This window comes from Ammospiza caudacuta, chromosome 3 (genome assembly GCF_027887145.1).
Source record: "Ammospiza caudacuta isolate bAmmCau1 chromosome 3, bAmmCau1.pri, whole genome shotgun sequence".
In the NCBI taxonomy this organism is placed as follows: domain Eukaryota; kingdom Metazoa; phylum Chordata; class Aves; order Passeriformes; family Passerellidae; genus Ammospiza; species Ammospiza caudacuta.
The window spans coordinates 115,700,969-115,720,100 of NC_080595.1; the positions used below are offsets into that span (position 1 = coordinate 115,700,969).

The 19,132-nt window shown below is 41.7% G+C and overlaps 1 protein-coding gene across 2 annotated transcripts in view; it reads right to left on the bottom strand.

Annotated features, from left to right (window-relative positions):
* Positions 1 to 19,132, bottom strand: part of MSRA (methionine sulfoxide reductase A) — a 240,447-nt gene that overhangs the window by 79,440 nt on the left and 141,875 nt on the right. For both annotated transcript variants that reach the window (XM_058801816.1, XM_058801817.1), the window contains exons 4-5: positions 18,422 to 18,526; positions 3,557 to 3,663 (exon numbers count right to left, since the gene is read on the bottom strand). In XM_058801816.1, the coding sequence (XP_058657799.1) occupies positions 3,557 to 3,663; positions 18,422 to 18,526 (212 nt within the window). The remainder of the gene's footprint in view (positions 1 to 3,556; positions 3,664 to 18,421; positions 18,527 to 19,132) is intronic.

Consider the following 19,132-nt stretch of genomic DNA (forward strand, 5'->3'; position numbering starts at 1 on the left):
CAAAGGCTGGGAGAGCAGGGGGTGCTCACCTGAAGAAAGAAGAGAAGGATCCAGGGAGAGCTCAGAGCCCCTTCCAGGGCCTAAAGGGGCTCCAGGAGAGCTGGAGAGGGACTGGGGACAAGGCATGGAGGGACAGGACACAGGGAATGGCTTCCCATTGCCAGAGGGCAGGGTTAGATGGGATATTGGGAAGGAATTGTTCCCTATGAGGGTGGGGAAGCCCTGGCACAGGGTGCCCAGAGAAGCTGTACCTGCTCCTGGATCCCTGGAAGTGTCCAAGGTTAGGCTGGACAGGGCTTGGAGCAACCTGGGATGGTGGGAAAATGTCCCTGATCATGGCTCATGGATGATTTTTAAGGTCCCTTCTAACCCAAACCATTCTGTGATTCCATGAAGGGGAGACGCTCAGTGTATTGTCAGAGCCTTACAACCCAGTGCTAGTGCTTGACAGAACAACTGCAAGGTCTGACTCCGAAAAAAAGAAAATAATACAAACTTCTTCCCACCCTTATTTCATTCTCTGGATTACAATTGCCTCAATAATTCATTTGAAAACTAAACCCAGCTGAGCAACTGTCTTGAAAATTGAGTAACCTCAGGTTCACCTGTATTAAAAAACCTCAGCTTCAGGCAAAGCTGCTCATTCACAGTGATTTCACCAAGGCCTGGCCCTCATTTGATGTTTTTCTGATTACAGTTCCATTGTGTCACGGTTTAGCAGCAGCACTATTGTATTACAGTCTGTCACCAGCAGCAGACTGTGACTCCTGCACTCAGCTCCCTCAGCAGCTCCAGCCCCATGGCTGGATGTGAATTCAGTGCTCTGCTGCCACTTCTCAGCTCTCAAAGCAGCTGCAGGAATCAGCAACAAGTTCCACAGCTCAAAATAGATGTTACCTTGCAGGATACCTGGGCTCAGGGTATACCCCGAGGGTCTCACTCACACCCAGGTAATAAATCTGATTATTGTCACTTAAAATTGAATCCCAGCATCACTGAGGTTGGAAAAGCACTCTGAGATCATCAAATCCAAGCATCTCCTAACACTGCAAAGGCCACCACTGATCCATGTCCCCAAGTGCCACATCCACAGCTTTTAAATCCCTGTAGGAATGGGGAATCCACCACTGACTTGGGAAACCCATTCCAATGCTTGTTCACCCTTTCTGTGAAGAATTTTTCCCTAATATCCAATCTGGACCCCACCTTGGCACAGTCTGAGGCCATTTCCCCTTGTCCTGTCCCTGTTCCCTGGGAGCAGAGCCCAAATCCCCCCAGCTGTCCCCTCCTGGCAGGGAGTTGTGCAGAGCCACAAGGCCTCCCCTGAGCCTCCTTTTCTCCAGGCTGAGCCCCTTCCCAGCTCCCTCAGCCCCTCCTGCTGCTCCAGCCCCTTCCCCAGCTCCGTTCCCTTCCCTGGACACCAGGAGCCAGTTAGGAAAAAAATCCAAACCTCATCTAGCAAACCCATCATTTTCTGGTTCAAGGCCATTTTTAGGGCTCTTTCAGGCCCTCAGCTCAAACCACATCTAAGAGCACATGCACAATTATTCAGTGAACAAAAAAATAAATGACATTTTGATTTTATTTTTCTTCCTTTTCAGTGCCAAAAAATGCTGGAGTCACCCATGCACACTGCTGTTATTGTAATATTTGTTAGTCCTTCCTCCCTTGCTGCAGGCAGCACTGCTTATCACGGAAAAAAAATTGTGCCATTCCCACATTTTTATCCATGATTATCTGGCATGTGTCACTGCCAGAAAAAGCTTGATATTTATTTTAAATTGCTGCAATAATAAGGAAAGTGGCTGTATTACATTTACATTAAAATAATGGAATGCACAGCATTTAATATGAAAAGGGATTCCTGAACAAATTGTTTGCTCAGTGTGTTTCCCACACAGCCATTCCACTGCTCCTGCAATACCCCAGTAGATAATATTGGAGATATTGTTGTTAATAATACATGGGAAACACACATCCCTGAGGAATTTCAGTACATATTTGCTGGGTTTCCTTAGCTGGCAACACCGTCCCTTCCTTCCCCACTTCAGTGCAAAAACAAACTCTACATGCGCTCACTTACAGTTGTGCCTAATTATATAAATGTACTAATTACACACACTTTTCAAAGTAGGTAAATTTTAAATGGTGCCATTAAGGAAATCTATTTGATGATGGAAATTTCTGTAATATCATATTGCAATCTCACACATGGCAATTTTGCTCTCATGTCAGTATTTATTTAATGACAAATAACAGCAGAGGATAATAGAGTTGGGAAAGCAAATTAAAGCTGTAAGATTTGCAGGGTGATGTTGGTCAGCAGATGCTAAAGGAAAGGAATAAAAGGAATTTGGAAAAGCAGTGGATCTGAGGTAAATAATGAGTAAAAAGAACTTTTGAATGATAAATGTCTTCCAAAACCACCAGATAAACACCTGCAAGAGTGACTTACCCCTATCAGAAACAAATAGAAGTCATTGAGCACTTCATTTACACACACAGTTATCAGATCTGGAAATCACTTACCTGCAGTCCTGAGGACCTCTTTGCACTCAAAATAATTCCAATTTCAAGTAGCAACCAGTCCTAGGAGCTCACCCAGTCATACCCACACTGGTAAAAAACAATCTGCTGCCTTTTGGGGCCTTCTGGCTGATATAAAAAGTGCTTTTTACTTTTCACATCAAATATTCACCCAAATTCCTGGTTCTTAACATAACACCTGTGAGGTGATTGTATAATTAAATATAACGAACACTGGTTGTCTTTTGGTACCATTAAAGTTTACTGCCCTGATATCCCAGGTGAATGGAGGTTTTTGTCATATAAATTAGAATAATTTAATATTTTTCTGCTGCAGAATCTGGGTTTTGCAGAGCACTGGGCAGCACCACAGTGCAACAGCACTGCAGGATGCTAATCCCTCTGCCTTTACTTAAATAACGAAGTGGCAGGGAAGAGACAGAATCCATTCTCCCCAAAAAACAGGGAAAAACTCAGTGTAAGAAAGGGAATTGGTGGATGTTCCCTCACACAAATCCTTGTGTCACAACAAACACTCTCAATAAGTCACAGGCTGTCACACCTCACCCAAGACATTTATGGAAAGGCTTAATAGAACATCTTATAAGCATCAGGTGGGTGATCCTGAGTTATCCAGCTCAGTGATTGATCAGCAATGTTCAGGAACTCTTGGATCTGGGATTTTGGGTTCACCCTTCAGGGTTTGGGGTCCAGAGAAGTTTGAATAGCTTTAAGTTCACAGATTTCTGTTCTGGTGAACCCACATTAAATAAATCTGTAGAAGAGACTCAAAATATCTCTGCACAAGGAGCTATTTCTCTTTCTGCATGGTTATAAAATTACTCACACCATAAAAAAATTCCTAAAAGTTTGAATTTAAAGCAACTATGATGTAAGTTGGGCATTGGACTGAGGAGCTGCAACAGCAGCATGGAGAGTGCAACACACAGGGAGTGATTTTGTGTTAATTGGTGCCATCTGCGACCTTGTGCTCACAGCTGAAACCACTCCACCCCCTGCCCAGTGTTACCTTCTGATATTCTTCCTTGGATCTCAGGGCAGCTGCCATCTGTTCCTGGGAATAGGTGTAGATGGCCGAGCGGTACTGAGTGCCGACGTCATTCCCCTGCCGCATCCCTGGGGGGACACAAGGCAGGGGGATCAGCTTCCCTCCTTCCCTGGGGGCTGGAAGAGGTCCAGAACCTCCCCATCCCACAGAATCCCTGCATGGGTTGGGTTGGGCTGGATTGGGTTGGGTTGGGTTGGATTGGTTGGATTGGGTTGGCTTGGGTTGAGTTGGACTGGATTGGATTGGATTGGATTGGATTGGATTGGATTGGGCTGGGTTGGGCTGGGTTGAGTTGAGTTGGGTTGGCCTGGGTTGGGTTGGGTTGGCTGGGTTGGATTGGGTTGGCTTGGGTTGAGTTGGATTGGATTGAATTGGATTGGATTGGGCTGGGTTGGGTTGGGTTGGGTTGGGTTGGGCTGGGTTGAGTTGAGCTGGGTTGGGCTGGGTTGGGCTTGGTTGAGTTGAGCTGGGTTGGGCTGGGTTGGGTTGGGTTGGATTGGGTTGGGTTGGGTTGGGTTGAGAGAGACCTTTAAATTCATCTCATTCCAACCCCCTGCCATGGGACACCTCCCAGTAAATTCAGCACAGTTTCTGCCATACACACTCAGCAGGGAGTTTTAGGGAGTCCAAGTCTTTGGTTAAAGAGTCCTAAAGGGATTCAATGCTGATATCTTCTTTTACATGTCATGGAAATGAAATATGAGCATTTTATGATTTTGTTCCATCACACAATAGTCAAATACAGATGTCAAACCTTAAATAATTAATCTGTAATCATGGTGCTCTTAAAAACCTCTGATTTTGGACCATGCAAATGGTTACCCAGAAAAATGTTGATTTTATCAAGAAAAATAGTTATTTTTGGGACAGGCTCCCCAGAAAGTTTGTGGACTTCCCATCCCTGAAGGAGTTCAAGACCAGGCTGGATGGGCAATTTTGGCACCAGGATTCTGTGATATTTCTGCTGATATGTGTAACCCCTTCAAAAGGCCCAATGTATGAAGTTGTTCATGTACAAATTTGCAAAATATAGGGTGGATTCTCCCTGCAAAACTACAAAACACTGGGCCAAAGCAGAGAGGTTACAACTGTCCCCTCAGGTGACCAGCCCAGATCTGGTTTGGCACTGCAGTCCTGGGAAGCCACTGCTGATTCTCATTCCCATTCCCATTCCCATTCTCTCCAGCCAGCTTTGCTGTGGATCATTCCCTAAACTCAAACAACAGCCTCAGAGCAGCTTTAGCATCAAGAATTCTCTGGACATGCACTTCTGCAGCTGCATTGGCAGCTTTGTTATCACTGCCTTTCTCCCCTTCTTCCCAATTTTGTGTTCAAGATCCCAACTTTACGCTTTGCTGGAACAAAATGTGTTAATTTTGACTTTGCTTAAGAAACTCCAACTTTTTCACTTTCCCATGTGAGGAAGGTGAAGGGAGACGACCACATCCGATTGATGAACATTGATCTCCAGTTTATTGATCCAGCTTACACACTTTTATAGTAGTGTTAATTAAGCTCATACATATTGCAAAACCCGAGCTCATCATTGGTTACAGATTACATGCCAACCCCTCCTTTGTTGTTAATACCTGTGGTTTCTTGTTGAGGCTAATACTTGTTTTTCTCATCCTGCTGTTGACTTGTTATTGAGCACCCTTCAAGGACTCCATGTTTTCCACCATGTTTTTCTCATCACTTAGCAAAGGACACGGTGTTTATTGTTTAAGGAAAAAGCCTGAGAACTTGCTGCTTACAGCTGCCTTTTACTTTTTAACCAGCTGTATATGATCATGGCCTTTTTCTATAAGCCATGTCTGAACAAAACTCTCCAACACCCATGTCCATCCACACCAGCAGACAGAGTCCTCCCAAAAAGCTGCAATCCAAGAAAAATTGGAAATCATCAGGATTGGTGTTAGGATTGCCACCAGGCTGCAGATTGCCCCTCTGAGGATTCCCATCAAGTGTCAGGATTGCGGAGATGAAATGGAAAAGGAAATGGATGTCCTGATACCCCCCTGGCAAAGGACAGAGGGTGGAGATAGAGTCTGGGGTACTGGAGGGAAAAAATGCCATCAACTCACTACTCCTCATTAAATCATGGATTTATCCCTCTTGGACTCCCCAGGGCAACAAAAAAATTATTTAAAGGGACAAACAAAAACTGCCTGAAATATTCATGAAAAACAAGACACAAAAATATTTTAAAATATGTATAAGGACAAAAATTCCATTCAATGACCAACAGTTACATGAAAGAATCTAATTTCAAGACATCTTCTGGAGTTTTCTGATTATTTGGGTTATTTTTTAGCTGTTAAAATGTATTATTACAATAAAAACAATAACAATGTTCTTCATCAATACTTAATAGTGGCAAGTGCCACCAGAGGATATTTTGCTCATTCCTTTGGAAGTTCTTCCAGGGTGGCAGGGAGCTCTGGTAAAGCCAATTTGGGATAAAATGAGGACAGGCCAGGAAAGCTTTAATTTTGCCAGAATATGTTAATGCTGATTGATGCTTGAGCTTAAGCATTAACATTCTGCAAATCTATTTATTGCTTAACAAACTGTTTAACAACCAACTAGGGAGGAGATTACAAAAATCTCTCTAAATGGAGGATCACTACAGAGGGTGCTGGTTTCCAGCATGAATTTAGGAGTGCAAGTTTGGTATGAGCTCAAGTGCACAAGCTCTGAGTGAAAAAATCAGATTATTTAATATCTGCATGTGCCACCATGACATAATATCTGAGAGCCAGTCAGCTTAATTAATTTATTGAAGAGAAGGTTAAGAGGAGAACTGACTCTAAATTAAAAATATATTTCTAGAGGAGGAAAAAAAAAAACAGAGAAATGAGTCTCTTCAGTCTTGCCAAAGTTGTTTAACTTGGAAGGGCAATTGAAAGTCAAAGTATCCAAAATCCAGGTGGGAAATAAGACAACATCCAAGCAATAAAGAGCATTTATCTCTTGAACAATGCACCTAAAGCCACATTCCACTCCTAAGAGCTCCACTTACAGGAAATACATTTTCATAGAATCATGAAACAGTTTGGTTTAGGAAGGACCCTAAAGATCACCCAGTGCCATCCCCTGCCATGAGCAAAACCTGCCAGTTTAGGGATAGGTTTTAGGGTAGCTCCAGGAGATCAATCTTTTCCTCAGGGATAATAAGGAAATCTTTCAGTAGGACCTGAACCTTCCTTTCATTCAGGACTGAGATGAAAAATAGATTCCTTCTTAAAGTTGGTAAGAAAATTTATTAACCCCGAGGAATCAGAGAATCGCTGAGGGTGGAAATGGCCTCAGAGATCACCAAGTCCAACCATCCCCCAGCACTGCCAAGGCCACCACTGATCCATGTCCCCAAGTGCCACATCTACGTGGATTTTAAATTCCTCCAGGAAAGGGGACGCCACCCCTACCCTTGGCAGCTGTACCAGGGCTGGACAACCCTTTCCATGAAGGAATTGTTCTCATCCAAATCTCCTTTAGTAATATCAGTGGGGTGAGACAGAGACGGGAAAAGGCAAATCCTGTGTCCCTGACCAGGTGATCAGGAACACATCCAGCACGAAAAGGGACAAACAGACCTCTGAGGAAATAGCCTGGCAGTCACTGGTGAGGCCTGGAACAAAGAAAATCAGCTGATGTGCCAGGAACAGCCAGAAATCCTCTTGTCAAAGAGGTGCTTTGACGGAGAGGCTGATTTTAGAACAGAGAGAAAAGCAGAGAATTTGCACCTCTCTGGCAAAAGACAAAAAACTGTGGGGTTTGGATATGGTTGTGTGGTGCCAAAGTATGAAAAAGTCCAAAATCCAACAGCCCAGATCCTGTGTGAGCATTGAGTTGTCGTTGTAAATTCTTCTCTCTGGAGAATCAGAGTAGATGAGGGCATCTGCAGCTCCAAACATGTTCAGATGTTGGGCATGGATCATATTCAGGAATTTCCCTCTGGCTGACCAAAGCGTCTCAGCAGAGCTCGGCCCTGACCACTCTGGAGAACATAAAATGTCCTCACTGTGCCAGCAGAGCCCAGGGCACCAATTAACCACAAAAAGCCCCCAAGAGCTGAGCTCTGATGTATATGAAATGGAAATTTGTGTGAGGATGGTGGCTGGAGAGAAGAGGGCTGTGATGAGCTCCCAGATCCTATCAAAGGAACAGTTCCCAGGTTGAGACTGCCATGGAATACAAACACACTGCCACTGGGAAAGCTGATATTTGCCCAAGTGTAGATAACAGGCAAAGAAATGGCTCTAAAAATTCCTTTCTTACCAACACTTTGGTATCTTCTGATGCACCTGGGTAGGAATTATTTCGTTTTGGTCTTTTTCACATTCTTTGGCATCAGAGCAATAAATTCAGTCTCTGCTTTGGTTTGTATTACTGGAATATTGACTGGAATATGGAATCCCCATCCCTGGAAGTGCCCAAAGCTAGACTGGACAAGACTTGGAGCAACCAGGGATAGTGGAAGGTGTCTCTGCTCAAGGGCAGGGGGTGGAATGGGATGATCTTTAAGTTCCCTTCCAACCCAAACCATTCTGTGATTCTCTGATTAATAAAAAAACATATTTCCCAGTACTGGTTTTTTTTTCTTCAGAAACTGCAAACAAGCAGATTTGTTTCCAAAAAGCCGATGTTTAATACATTACCTACAGAAAGCTAAAGCAAAAGACACTTTATTTCATTGGCTAAATCAAGGAATTCTTTCAAAGACTCAACCCTCTAATGACTTGAAAGTAACACTTATACACCACTCCTTATCTTGCCTCCATTTAAAAATAATAAAAAAAAGGTAATGGCATCATCCGTCAACTTTGCTATTCTCGGAGGATCCCAGGCATAATGGAGATAAATGGCTGAGGTCTCTTCGACTCTTCTCTGCCATCCAGTGAAATTTTAAAGGGCAGTTCATAGCTCTTATTTTTATCATAATTTTTCCTGTGATTTATAGACTTTTCTGCAGCTGTCACTTATTTTCTTATACCTGCAGCAACCTGAGATACAGATTGGTCATTTTCTTCTCCCCAATCAATCCTTGCTGAGTTAAGACTAATAAAACTCCTTCTTCCAGCTCATCATATCATTATTTAGTAAAAATCAATGGCACCATGTCAGCCTGGCTTGATGTCATCACTCACTCTAATGATTACATCCATACAGCTTAAAAGTTGCCAGGGGAAAGTAAAACTCTTTATGGCACATGATTAAAGGAGAAAAATGTTAATAGGAAAGAATTTCGTTACAGTACTGTGCATTGAGAGCTCTGGATGATTTTCAAGGTGCCACGGTGCAGGAAGTATAAATTAAATAGAAAATAGTTTCTTCAGGAGGTTTAAAAGAATTAATGAGCTTGTACATAATAAAGAGAAGTTTTGCACTGTCAACAAGGTTTAGAAAGTTTTCAACATACACACTTTTTAGTGTCAAGGAGGAAACACTGATTTTGGTCCTCTTTTGGCACTAATAGATCTTTGAGGTCTTTTCCAAGCCAAACCATTCCATGATTCACATTGCAGGGGCAATACTGCTCCTCTAACACTTCAAATATTTTATACATATTTTTAAAAACTAGAAATTCTCCAGGAAGACTTGGTTTAGAAGAAAAGTTCCCTGTATATTCATTATTTATTAATTCCCTCAGATATAACAATGTACCAACGCATTTTTGAATGCTCTTTGACCTTTGAAGGAAGCGCATCATCAACCTGAACCCAGAAAAAAACCACTCATAGGTTTGCTTTGCATGAGTGCAACAAAGCTCAAGTGTTAGCTCAAGTACCACTGGCAGGCAAAAGTGTTAATCCATTTCTAATTGTTAATTGAAAATTCATATTTACCAGTAGTGCACAGAACAGATGAATAGAACAGTGAATTATGCACATAAATCATCCTTAATGGCACTAAACTTATTGTAGGGGACTTTTGCTTTAATCAAACTTGAACTTCACTTTAATCAAAAGTTAAATGATTTGGTTTAGGCAGGATTTTAGACATTTTTCTGCCATAAATAGGCACTAGGCTTTTTCAGAGGTACTTTCTCTTAAAAATCTGCCTGGGAACTGGATGAACCTCAACTTGTTGGTGAAACTCCAGAAGAAACCACAAAGATGCTCCAAAGGCTGGAGATCCTATGGATCCAGGCTGGGAGAGCTGGGGGTGCTCACCTGGAGAGGAGAAGGATCCAGGGAGAGCTCAGAGCCCCTTCCAGGGCCTAAAGGGGCTCCAGGAGGGCTGGAGAGGGACTGGGGACAAGGGATGGAGGGACAGGACACAGGGAATGGCTGCACACTGCCAGAGGGCAGGAATAGAGGGATTTGGGAAGGATTTCCTGGCTGTGAGGGTGGGGAGGTTCTGGCACAGGGTGCCCAGAGAAGCTGTGGCTGCCCCTGGAAGAGTCCAAGGCCAGGTTATACAGAGCTTGGATCAACCTGGGATAGTGGGAGGTGTCCCTGCCCATGGTAGTGGGTGGGATGTGATAGCTTTTAAGATCCCTTCCAACTCAAGACATTCCACAATTCTATGAATATGGGAAGGGAATGAAATTTTTATTCATATTTATTGGTGAAGCTGGAACTGAGGTTTGGTTTATGCTACCAAAACTGACCAAACATTGATGCCTCATTTGAGTCAACTGTGTTGTCCAGCTCTTCCCACACCTGTGGCAGCTGAGCCCCTCCATGCCCATGGAAACATCTAAATTTAAGTGGATTTAGCTTAGCATTTATCCCTCCAGGCTGTGCTGGTGAGACAAGCCTGCCTGGAGATCCTGATAGCCTGCAATCCCCAATAAAATGCATGCAGCAGGGATGTGTGGAAGAGACTGGAGGATATGACAGAAGGCAGAATTGAGCTCCACATTTTCTAACTGCTGGAAAACAGGGATAATACCCAAAAGCAGCTGATATGGCGAAGGCACTTCTGTTTTGGCACCAGAATTGGGCCCTCATTGCTGATTTTCTTCAGGGCTTAACTTTGCTGTGATGTTACAAAAAACTGGGCAACAACTGATAATGGGGAAAAACATAATTAAAAAATGCAGGGATTCAGAGGAGTTACCACATGGGCTCAGCTATGGAACCACACAGATTTGCTGTTGTTTTCTTCATGTGCCTTCTCCTTTCTCTTCATTTATGTGCTGTTCATTAGTGCCTTGCCTCAATTTAGGCATTTGCCAGCACTACGAATCCAAACCCACTCTGATCCACCAGGTGCTGTTGCGATAGTAATAAAAATAATTAGTGATAATAAAAATAATAGTGTTGTCATTTGCTTTTATCAGCAGATAAGCTCATGGGACACTGCTCTCTCAAAACACAGACAAGTGTGCTCCTATAAATATGCACAAGGAAATTGCAAGCAGAGAAAAACAGTCATTCATTGAAAATATTGTTGTTCAGAAGAGAGTCAGCTTTGACCTCTTGTACCTAATTATACATGAAAACAAAGATTAAAAGCCTACTAATAATCACCATAAACTATGATTAATGATGCCACGCTTCAGTGCCTCAGATTTCCAGACCCAAGTACTGTAAATTCACTATTATTTGAAGAAGAAAACAATGTTTGGTATCTCTTTGTTTTGACTTCATCTATTGTTTCCCTTGCCTAAGGATTAGGAGCAATCCATCAAAAAATTCTGCAGAAAAAGACTTTCTAAGGTTGCCCTCTCCTAATTCTACAAACACATGAAAATTTAGATGCTGTTATTCCCATCACATTCCCATTGGCTTCATGGATAGATCCACGGCATCATGGAATGGTTTGGGTTGGAAAGGACCTTTAAAGATCATCTAATTCTTATATCACAGAGTCACAGAATATTCTGAGTTGGAAGGGACCCACATGATATTTTATTTTATATTATAAAATAAATATCTTTATTTTATATATATATATATATATATATATATATATATATATATATATATATATATATATATATATATATAATATAATCTCATTCTTCCAGTATAAACCTCACCTCCCTCAGGTGGATTCATGTTTCCCACAGTGTCAGAGTTTTAGTTTTCAGTAGTTCTGGGGGAATGGTCCACACATTCTTGTCAGGTGTAAAATAAAGAACCTAAAAGCAGTTGAATGAGGAATTCAGAGCCCAGAAGGACTTTTGCCCTTGAGCCAGAATTGATTCAGCAGCACTCACTTCAAAATGCAAAGTTTTCAGCCCACCTCAGCAAACCACTGCTCTGGTTAATAATCCCCTTCATTAAGAAAGATGCAGGGAAAACATCATCTCCTAAACTGCAAATATAGGTCAGGAAAAGTCTATTCTAATTTATATGGATAAGAAGAGTCTAACGTGCAAATTAGGGCACAGCAGCTGAAATTCCTGGGGATGCAAAGCAGCCTAATAACACCAATTTATTTTTAATGCCTGTTTACTCCTGGAGAAACACAAAGAGTGGGAACAACAAAACACAAGACTTCAGTTCAGGAAGGAGATGAAGCTGCATTTCCAAAGTACAACTCTGGCAAAGACTTTGCTACTTTAGAAAAACCCAGACCACAGGTATTTTGGAGGTGGTTTTGGGCAGGGGACTAAATTCATAGCTGGTGGGATGAATCACCATCAATCAACTGTCCCACCACTGGGATTTCATTGGAAAGAGAAGGAATTAGAAGAAGACAACAGAAAGACTCCCATCAAACAACCCAGTTCTACTCTTGAGTGTCCATCCCTGCAGGAACCACCTCACATTTATCTTTATTGTGTCCTGGCACATCGATTTCCATGGCTTTTGGTAATTTATTCACACAGGGCTGTGCTTTATTCGCTTCCTTCAAGAGCCTCCCAGCAATGTCTGTACCACTGATTTAATTAGCATCCTCTTCACTGTATCCTCCGAGTCATTAATGAAAATATTGAGGAGTATTGGACCAAGAATGGCTCCCCGAGGGGCTGGTAATTCTATTTTGAATATATTTAATATGCCTGGTGACAATAGATTTCGTATTTCTACTGGTTTTTGTTACACCTTGTAATAATGCTGAGACCATCAAGGCTCTTTATAACGTTTGAAATACATGACAAAGGTGCTTTAATCTGAGACTCACAAATCTCACTCAAATTATAAAAGGGAAGCGAGTTACAAAAATGTAAAGGCAAAACATAAAAATGAGAGATTCTTTTTTTGCCTTTAATCTCCAAATGGAGTTCCAGGCCTGTAGCAGAATACCAAATGTTGGTTTAGGGTGGCTGCAGCGTTTTTTATGTGTACAGCTGTTCTTCCACTGGTATAAGTAGACACATCTGCTCATTAGCAACACAATGTCATTTCTAGTGTCTAATTTTAATTATTTGCAGATGATAGATTCCTTATGCAATGTCTAAAAAAAGTACAGGCCTTCAAAGCTGGGGAGAAATAAATATCCCCTCTGCAAGCAAACTGGGTCAGCACAACAAAAAGCAGATATTAATCTGGATAACTCCTGTATCAGCACCAAGGGTAAATGCCAGCATGTTTGGAAGGTCACAGGGAGGAGAAATGGCTCCTACATTTCTTCTTTGTCATGGATACATAAGACATATGGACTGAGAGATGTTCTGAGCAAGTCTGGCAGGTGATGAGTTTGTTGTAGGACAGATGGTCCTCAACTGCTGGAAAAACATCAGCCCTGCTTACATTTCCTGCACAAACACAGGCAAGATAAGGGCTTGTCCCTGACAGCAAAGGGGGAATGAGATGCCCTACAATGACTTTGGTTCTCTGGGTATTCACAAAGGATCCACAAGGCTGGAGAGGAAATTCCAGCAGCCCCTGAGCAGCAGTGGCCACAGGTTTGTCCTTCACCCTGTGGTCAGAGTGACCAAAACTGTGGAGTGAACCAAAACTGGCTTCCTCTCTGCCACTAACTCAAAAATCCAAACAGAAAGGCAGAAGGAATGAAAAATTATGGGATTTATGGACAACAGGCACTCACCACAAGGAATTGTAGCTGTACCTGAATTGTTTTCTGTGGGCTGGAATGATTGGGTACTTTTGAGGAATGTGGGGAGCAGAACTACCCAAACAAACAGAAATACCCAAACTGTGCTCAGGAAGGAGCAGAGCTGAAGGAGACAAGTGGATTTTTCATTTCTCCCAAACACGTTTTCACAGCATCACAGAATGGTTTGGGTTCAACAGGACCTAAAAGATTACCTTGTTCCATCTCCTGCCATGGGTTGGGACACTTTCCACTAGACCAGGCTGCTCTTAAAAGAAATTAGTTTTGTTGTCTGCTTGACTTTGGTACAGACCATGAAAGCAAGAAGGAGCCTTTCTTTAAAGTCACCTTGAACTGGCTGAAATCCCTGACAGATAAAGGGCTTCACCCACACACAGGTCAGGAGAATCTCAAGATTAAAGCTCTTTACAGGACTCATATTTGCACCACACCAAACACTCTTCTCTGGTATCAGATTGATTTTTACAAAGGTCTGGGAGAAATAGTTTCTGACACCCCACAAAGAGCAGCCAAACTTCCTGATCTGATGCAACATGACACATTCCTCCCCAGCCAGGAGCACAGCAGCAGGGTTTGGAATTGGCTCAGGCACTGCAGGTCAGTGCTGATGCCAGACGGGTGATCCCACCAGCGTCCCTGCTCCTGGCAATTTAAATCCTGGCTGGAAACCACGTTTCACTTCCATTCATGCAGGGTTAATTTTCAGCCTGAGCAGAGAACTTTGTGATTGCCAGAGTCAACACAAACAAAGAGCTTGCATCTGGCTGAAAGGTCGGGGAGAGAGGAGAAAATCACCCTTTTTCCTAGCAGGGAAGTCAAATATTACTTTACAGAAATTGTGACACGACAGAAGAGGCACAAAACTGATGGGCTGAAAGTACAAGTCCCTGTGTATAGGCAGCAAGGATGTGACAGCAGGACCATGGTCAGGGTGCAACTTTAAGGAGATAGTCAAGCTTACAATCTAAAAAATCTGGAAAGCTCTGAGGATGGCCCCATTAAAAAAACAGGCAATACAGACTTTGCCCTACACCTCTGCAAACATTAAAAAATAAAATTACCTACAAAGATTTTTTTGGTATCATTTTTTGCATATCCCATTCATCCCCCTTTTCTGTATCAATGACAGAGAAACAACATCTCGAGCCCTTACAGAGCCATCCAGAGCAATCCTCTTATAGATCAGCTCATCCCTGGGAGAGCAGAAATGCTGAGCAGGGCACTGGAGGCTGAGCAGAGATGACAGCCATATGCCACTTGGCAGAAGTCAGGGGGTTGTTTGTTGCTTTTTCAGTCTCCCAAATCTAATGAATTATAAAACAGAGCCTAAATTAACAGTCAGGAGGACTTTGTCAGGGCCCCACACTTTGGAGATGCTCATTGGGGAGGATCTCTTTCAACCGTTTGATTTGATCAAAGGTTCCTGCTTTTCAATTGACTTCTGTGCACTCCAGAGCTTCCCTAAACAAGAGCCAGGCTCCTTCCCAGGGACAATTTGAATCCCAGTGAGGTGTCAGTCTCTTCTAAAGGACAACTGCTTGGAAAGAAGGAATTTTTGAATATTAATACACTCATACAATGATGAATGATGGGACTGGTAATCTGTATTCTTCAGCAACCTGGTACCAACTAAACCAATACTGAAAGGTCTTAATCTGCCACAGAATGTACACATTTGATGTTTAATGACATCAGAACAATGAGATAAATCCATTATCTGTGCTGGAGGTAGAAGAGGTGAAATGGTGTTACCCCAAATTCTGGAAAAAGATAAAACACACTGAGCTTCTGTATTTTTGAATGATAGCTGTACTCAAGAAGTTCAGCACTTGCTGTATGAGACACTGGATTCACCCAAAGATTGTGTGGGATTTTATGAATAAGAAATCATCTCATTTACCTTCTTAGTCAAAATCTTCTCATTGGAAGACTGAGTCCTGCATTCCCACAAGGCTGCCTGAATGAAACTCACTGTGGGCACACAGCTCAACCACAAAGGAGAAAAACATTGCAGGTCAGGGAGGGAACTCTCACTTCCAGTGTCTTTACATAAAGCCACATTTCCCACAGCCAGCTAAAAGCAGGGAATAGGTACAAATCGAGGCAAAGAAACAATCCCAACTTAGAGATCTCCCACCATCCCCACCCTACAAAACAGAAATTTGACATTGGGACCTTGTGGTTCAGGTTTTTCTCAAATCAAGAAATATGAATGGGGTGTGAAGAGCTTTGCAAAATTCTTGGACTGAGATTAGACCAACACTTCCAAGGATCCATAGCAGCCACAGCTTCTCTGGGCACCCTGTGCCAGGGCCTCAGCACCCTCACAGCCAATAATTCCTTGCCAATAACCCATCTAAACCTACTCCCTTTCAGTTTGCAGCCATTCTTCTTTTCCTGTCACTCCAGGCCCTTGTAAATATTCCTCTTCATCTTTCCTGTAGGCTCCCTGTAGGTACTGGAAGGCCTCAATAATTTCACCCTGAAGATTCGCTTCTCCAGCCTGAAAGAAAGAAGCCACCCTCTGGTGATGGCCAATTTCTGATAATCCAAAGAAAAAAAAAAAATTGCAACAAAATGATCTAAAACCAAGAACTGGCTGGACAGGAAGAGAAACTCTTTCATAAACTCTACAAGAAAACCAGGAAGGCCCAGCAGTGTGATTTGAGGGTGGAGATTGTCTTAGAATCACACAATCCTGGAAAGGTTTGGAAGAGACTTTAAAGATCACCTCGTTCCAACCCCCAGCCACAGGAAGGGGCCTTTCTCAAGGCAGAGCTCCAAATTTTTCAGGAATTGTGCAGATGAATTATCCTGAACACAGCTCTAAAGGAGGGGGCTGGAAAGGGAGGCTCATCAATCATCAGCATGGGCCACTGCATTTGACAGATTCTTAGGATGCCTTCCCCTGACTGGGATCAAGCCCCTCTTTTAAAATGATGGATTATCCCATCTGAAAGGCTCGAAAGGATGGTGATGGAAAAAGACTCCAATGTTTAATTACACTGAGGGATGTGAAGCTGCTTCATTCCACTGTGGAGCTTCCCAAACTTCAGCTCCCAGCTACTGCAGCTTGCTCTGGTTTATCGGGGTCAGGTGCTCAACCTGTCACAAGGTACCTGCAGGGATGACTTGATCATAAAATCACAGAATATCCTGAGTTGGAAGAGATCTACCAGGATGGTTGATCCAATTCCTGGGGTCTCCCAGGACACCCCAACAATCCCATCCTGTCCCTGAAAACATTGTCCAAATGCTCCTGGAGCTCTGGCAGTCCCAGGCCTGTGACCACTCCCTGGGGAGCTGTTCCAGTGCCCAACTACCCTCTAAAATAAGAACATTTTCCTGATATCCAACCCACCCCTCCATGACATGGTGTTCTCCCTCTTTCATGTGTCTATTCCCAGGACTAGGGTGGTTTTCTGGGCTCTATATCCTTTTTTTTGCCCCTCTTCAAACCCCCAGCAATATTTCCATAGATCCTTGGGATGGCAACAGAGGAACTGCACAAAATGTTCTGATTTCCTGGCCCTGCAGACAGAAAATTCCTGACTCAAGCCCTTTCCATACAGCAGAAGTTGCAATAACCACTTTGGGCTCAGTGGAAGACACTTAATCCACAATAGTCCCTGGGTCCCTCTTTGAGTTTCTCTTTCCTGGGATGGCATCACATTTTGGAGGTATCATCTGCAATTTTTTTGTTCCCAGATGCGGTAACAAGTGGCATAATTACGATGGCTGTTCAAATATTGAAATGAGTTACTTGTGTGCAGCGTTTCTGGGAGATGGGAGAAGGGATGAGGTTTATTGGAACTCTATAAACATGCAAAATGTTTTCTGCACACAGTTTCCCATTTCTGTTTGCACAGATGTGGGTCTTGTCAGCACAAAAACCTCTGCCAAATAGGATAAATTAAATCCAAAGGTTTGGATAAGGCAGATAGGTAGAATGATCCACTGGTGCCTCTGCACAACATCTCTAACTCCTTTTTGCTCCCTTTTTCTAATCACAAAATATACTCAGTACTGTTGAAATATGTAAAATCCCAAGTTATGATGAAGGATAAAGGGCCTGGGTAGAAATGAAATAAAGTGAAATGAAATGAAATTAAATTAAATTAAATATAAAAATAAAATAAAATTAAATAATAAAATAAGATAAAATAAAATAAAACCAAAATAAAGCAAAAATTTGGGGTTTTTATATTTTAATTAAAAAAAAAAAAAAAATTTTTTTTCAATTTTTATTTTGGTTTAAAAAACCAAAATAAAGCAAAATAAAATAAAATAAAATTTTAAAATAAAATAACAAAAATAAAACAATAAGGTAAAATAAAACCAAAATAAAGCAAAACTTTTGGGTTTTTATATTTTAATTTCTCTTAATTTTTAAAAAAAATTAAATTTTTATTTTGGTTTAAAAAATCAAAATAAAGCAAAATAAAATAAAGCAAAATAAAATAAAATTTTAAAAATAAGGTAATGTAAAATAAAATAGAATAGAATAATAGAAATTTTGAAGATGCAAAGAAATACACTCCAATTGAAGAGACAAAAGAAATTACAGAATAAATTGTCATAATCAAAGTTGAAGAGAATTTTCCATTGTTTCCCGTGCCACTCTGTGGGAATTTTCCCAGCCCAGGCAGCTGTAAGGGAGGAGGGGCACTCGGAGCTTCTGTGCTCCCATTCTCCCTCTCCCTCTCTTTCTCTGTCAATAAATGTCTGCAATCATATTCCTGAGCTCCAGTGTGATTTCAAGGTTCATCTCTTCCATGCAGCTCAAACACTAATTATCCCAGCTGTAATTAGTAAGATAATTAAATACTGGCTCGCTCATCACTCTACCTTGTGTCGGGTCATGATTCTCCCAGAAGACCTTGAGCAGTTGCTCAAAGCTGATGTTTTGTGGCTCAAACACCACCCGGACGGCCTCGGCGTGCCCAGTTCTGCCTGCAAATTCAAAATAAAATCAGATTTTAGCAGTGACAATTAGCCAGGGCACACTCAGGGTTTTGTCTCTGCGATTCCAAGCACGGTCCTTTGGTTTTGTCTCATGTTTTCCTAAAAATGCTTGGATTTAGCACCATTTGTACCTGAGCTTTTTTGCACAATATTATATATTTATGTCAACTCTACTAAATCTGTTTGTTCAGACAGGGCCATCATGAAATAAACTGTGTAGAGAGACAAAGAAAGGAAACAATGATGTTATTACAGCAGTTTGTTAGCTTAAAGGAGGAAAAATTAAAAATTCTAACAAATATATAACTGAAAACCAGCAAAATATTTTAAATATTCTAAATAGAGTATTAAAATATGAAAACTCTTATGTCTAAGCTGTCTTGATTGGATTTTCTTTCCGTGGAGATATGGATAATATTATTGATTATTAAATAATTATCATTACTATAAAATTATAGTAATGATAATCATTTAATAATTGGTGATGATTATTATAATATTGATGATGATAAAAACATATTGATGTTTTTATATCATATTGATGAGATAATAATATCACTGGTAATAATATCACTTGGTAGCATTTTTTGCATA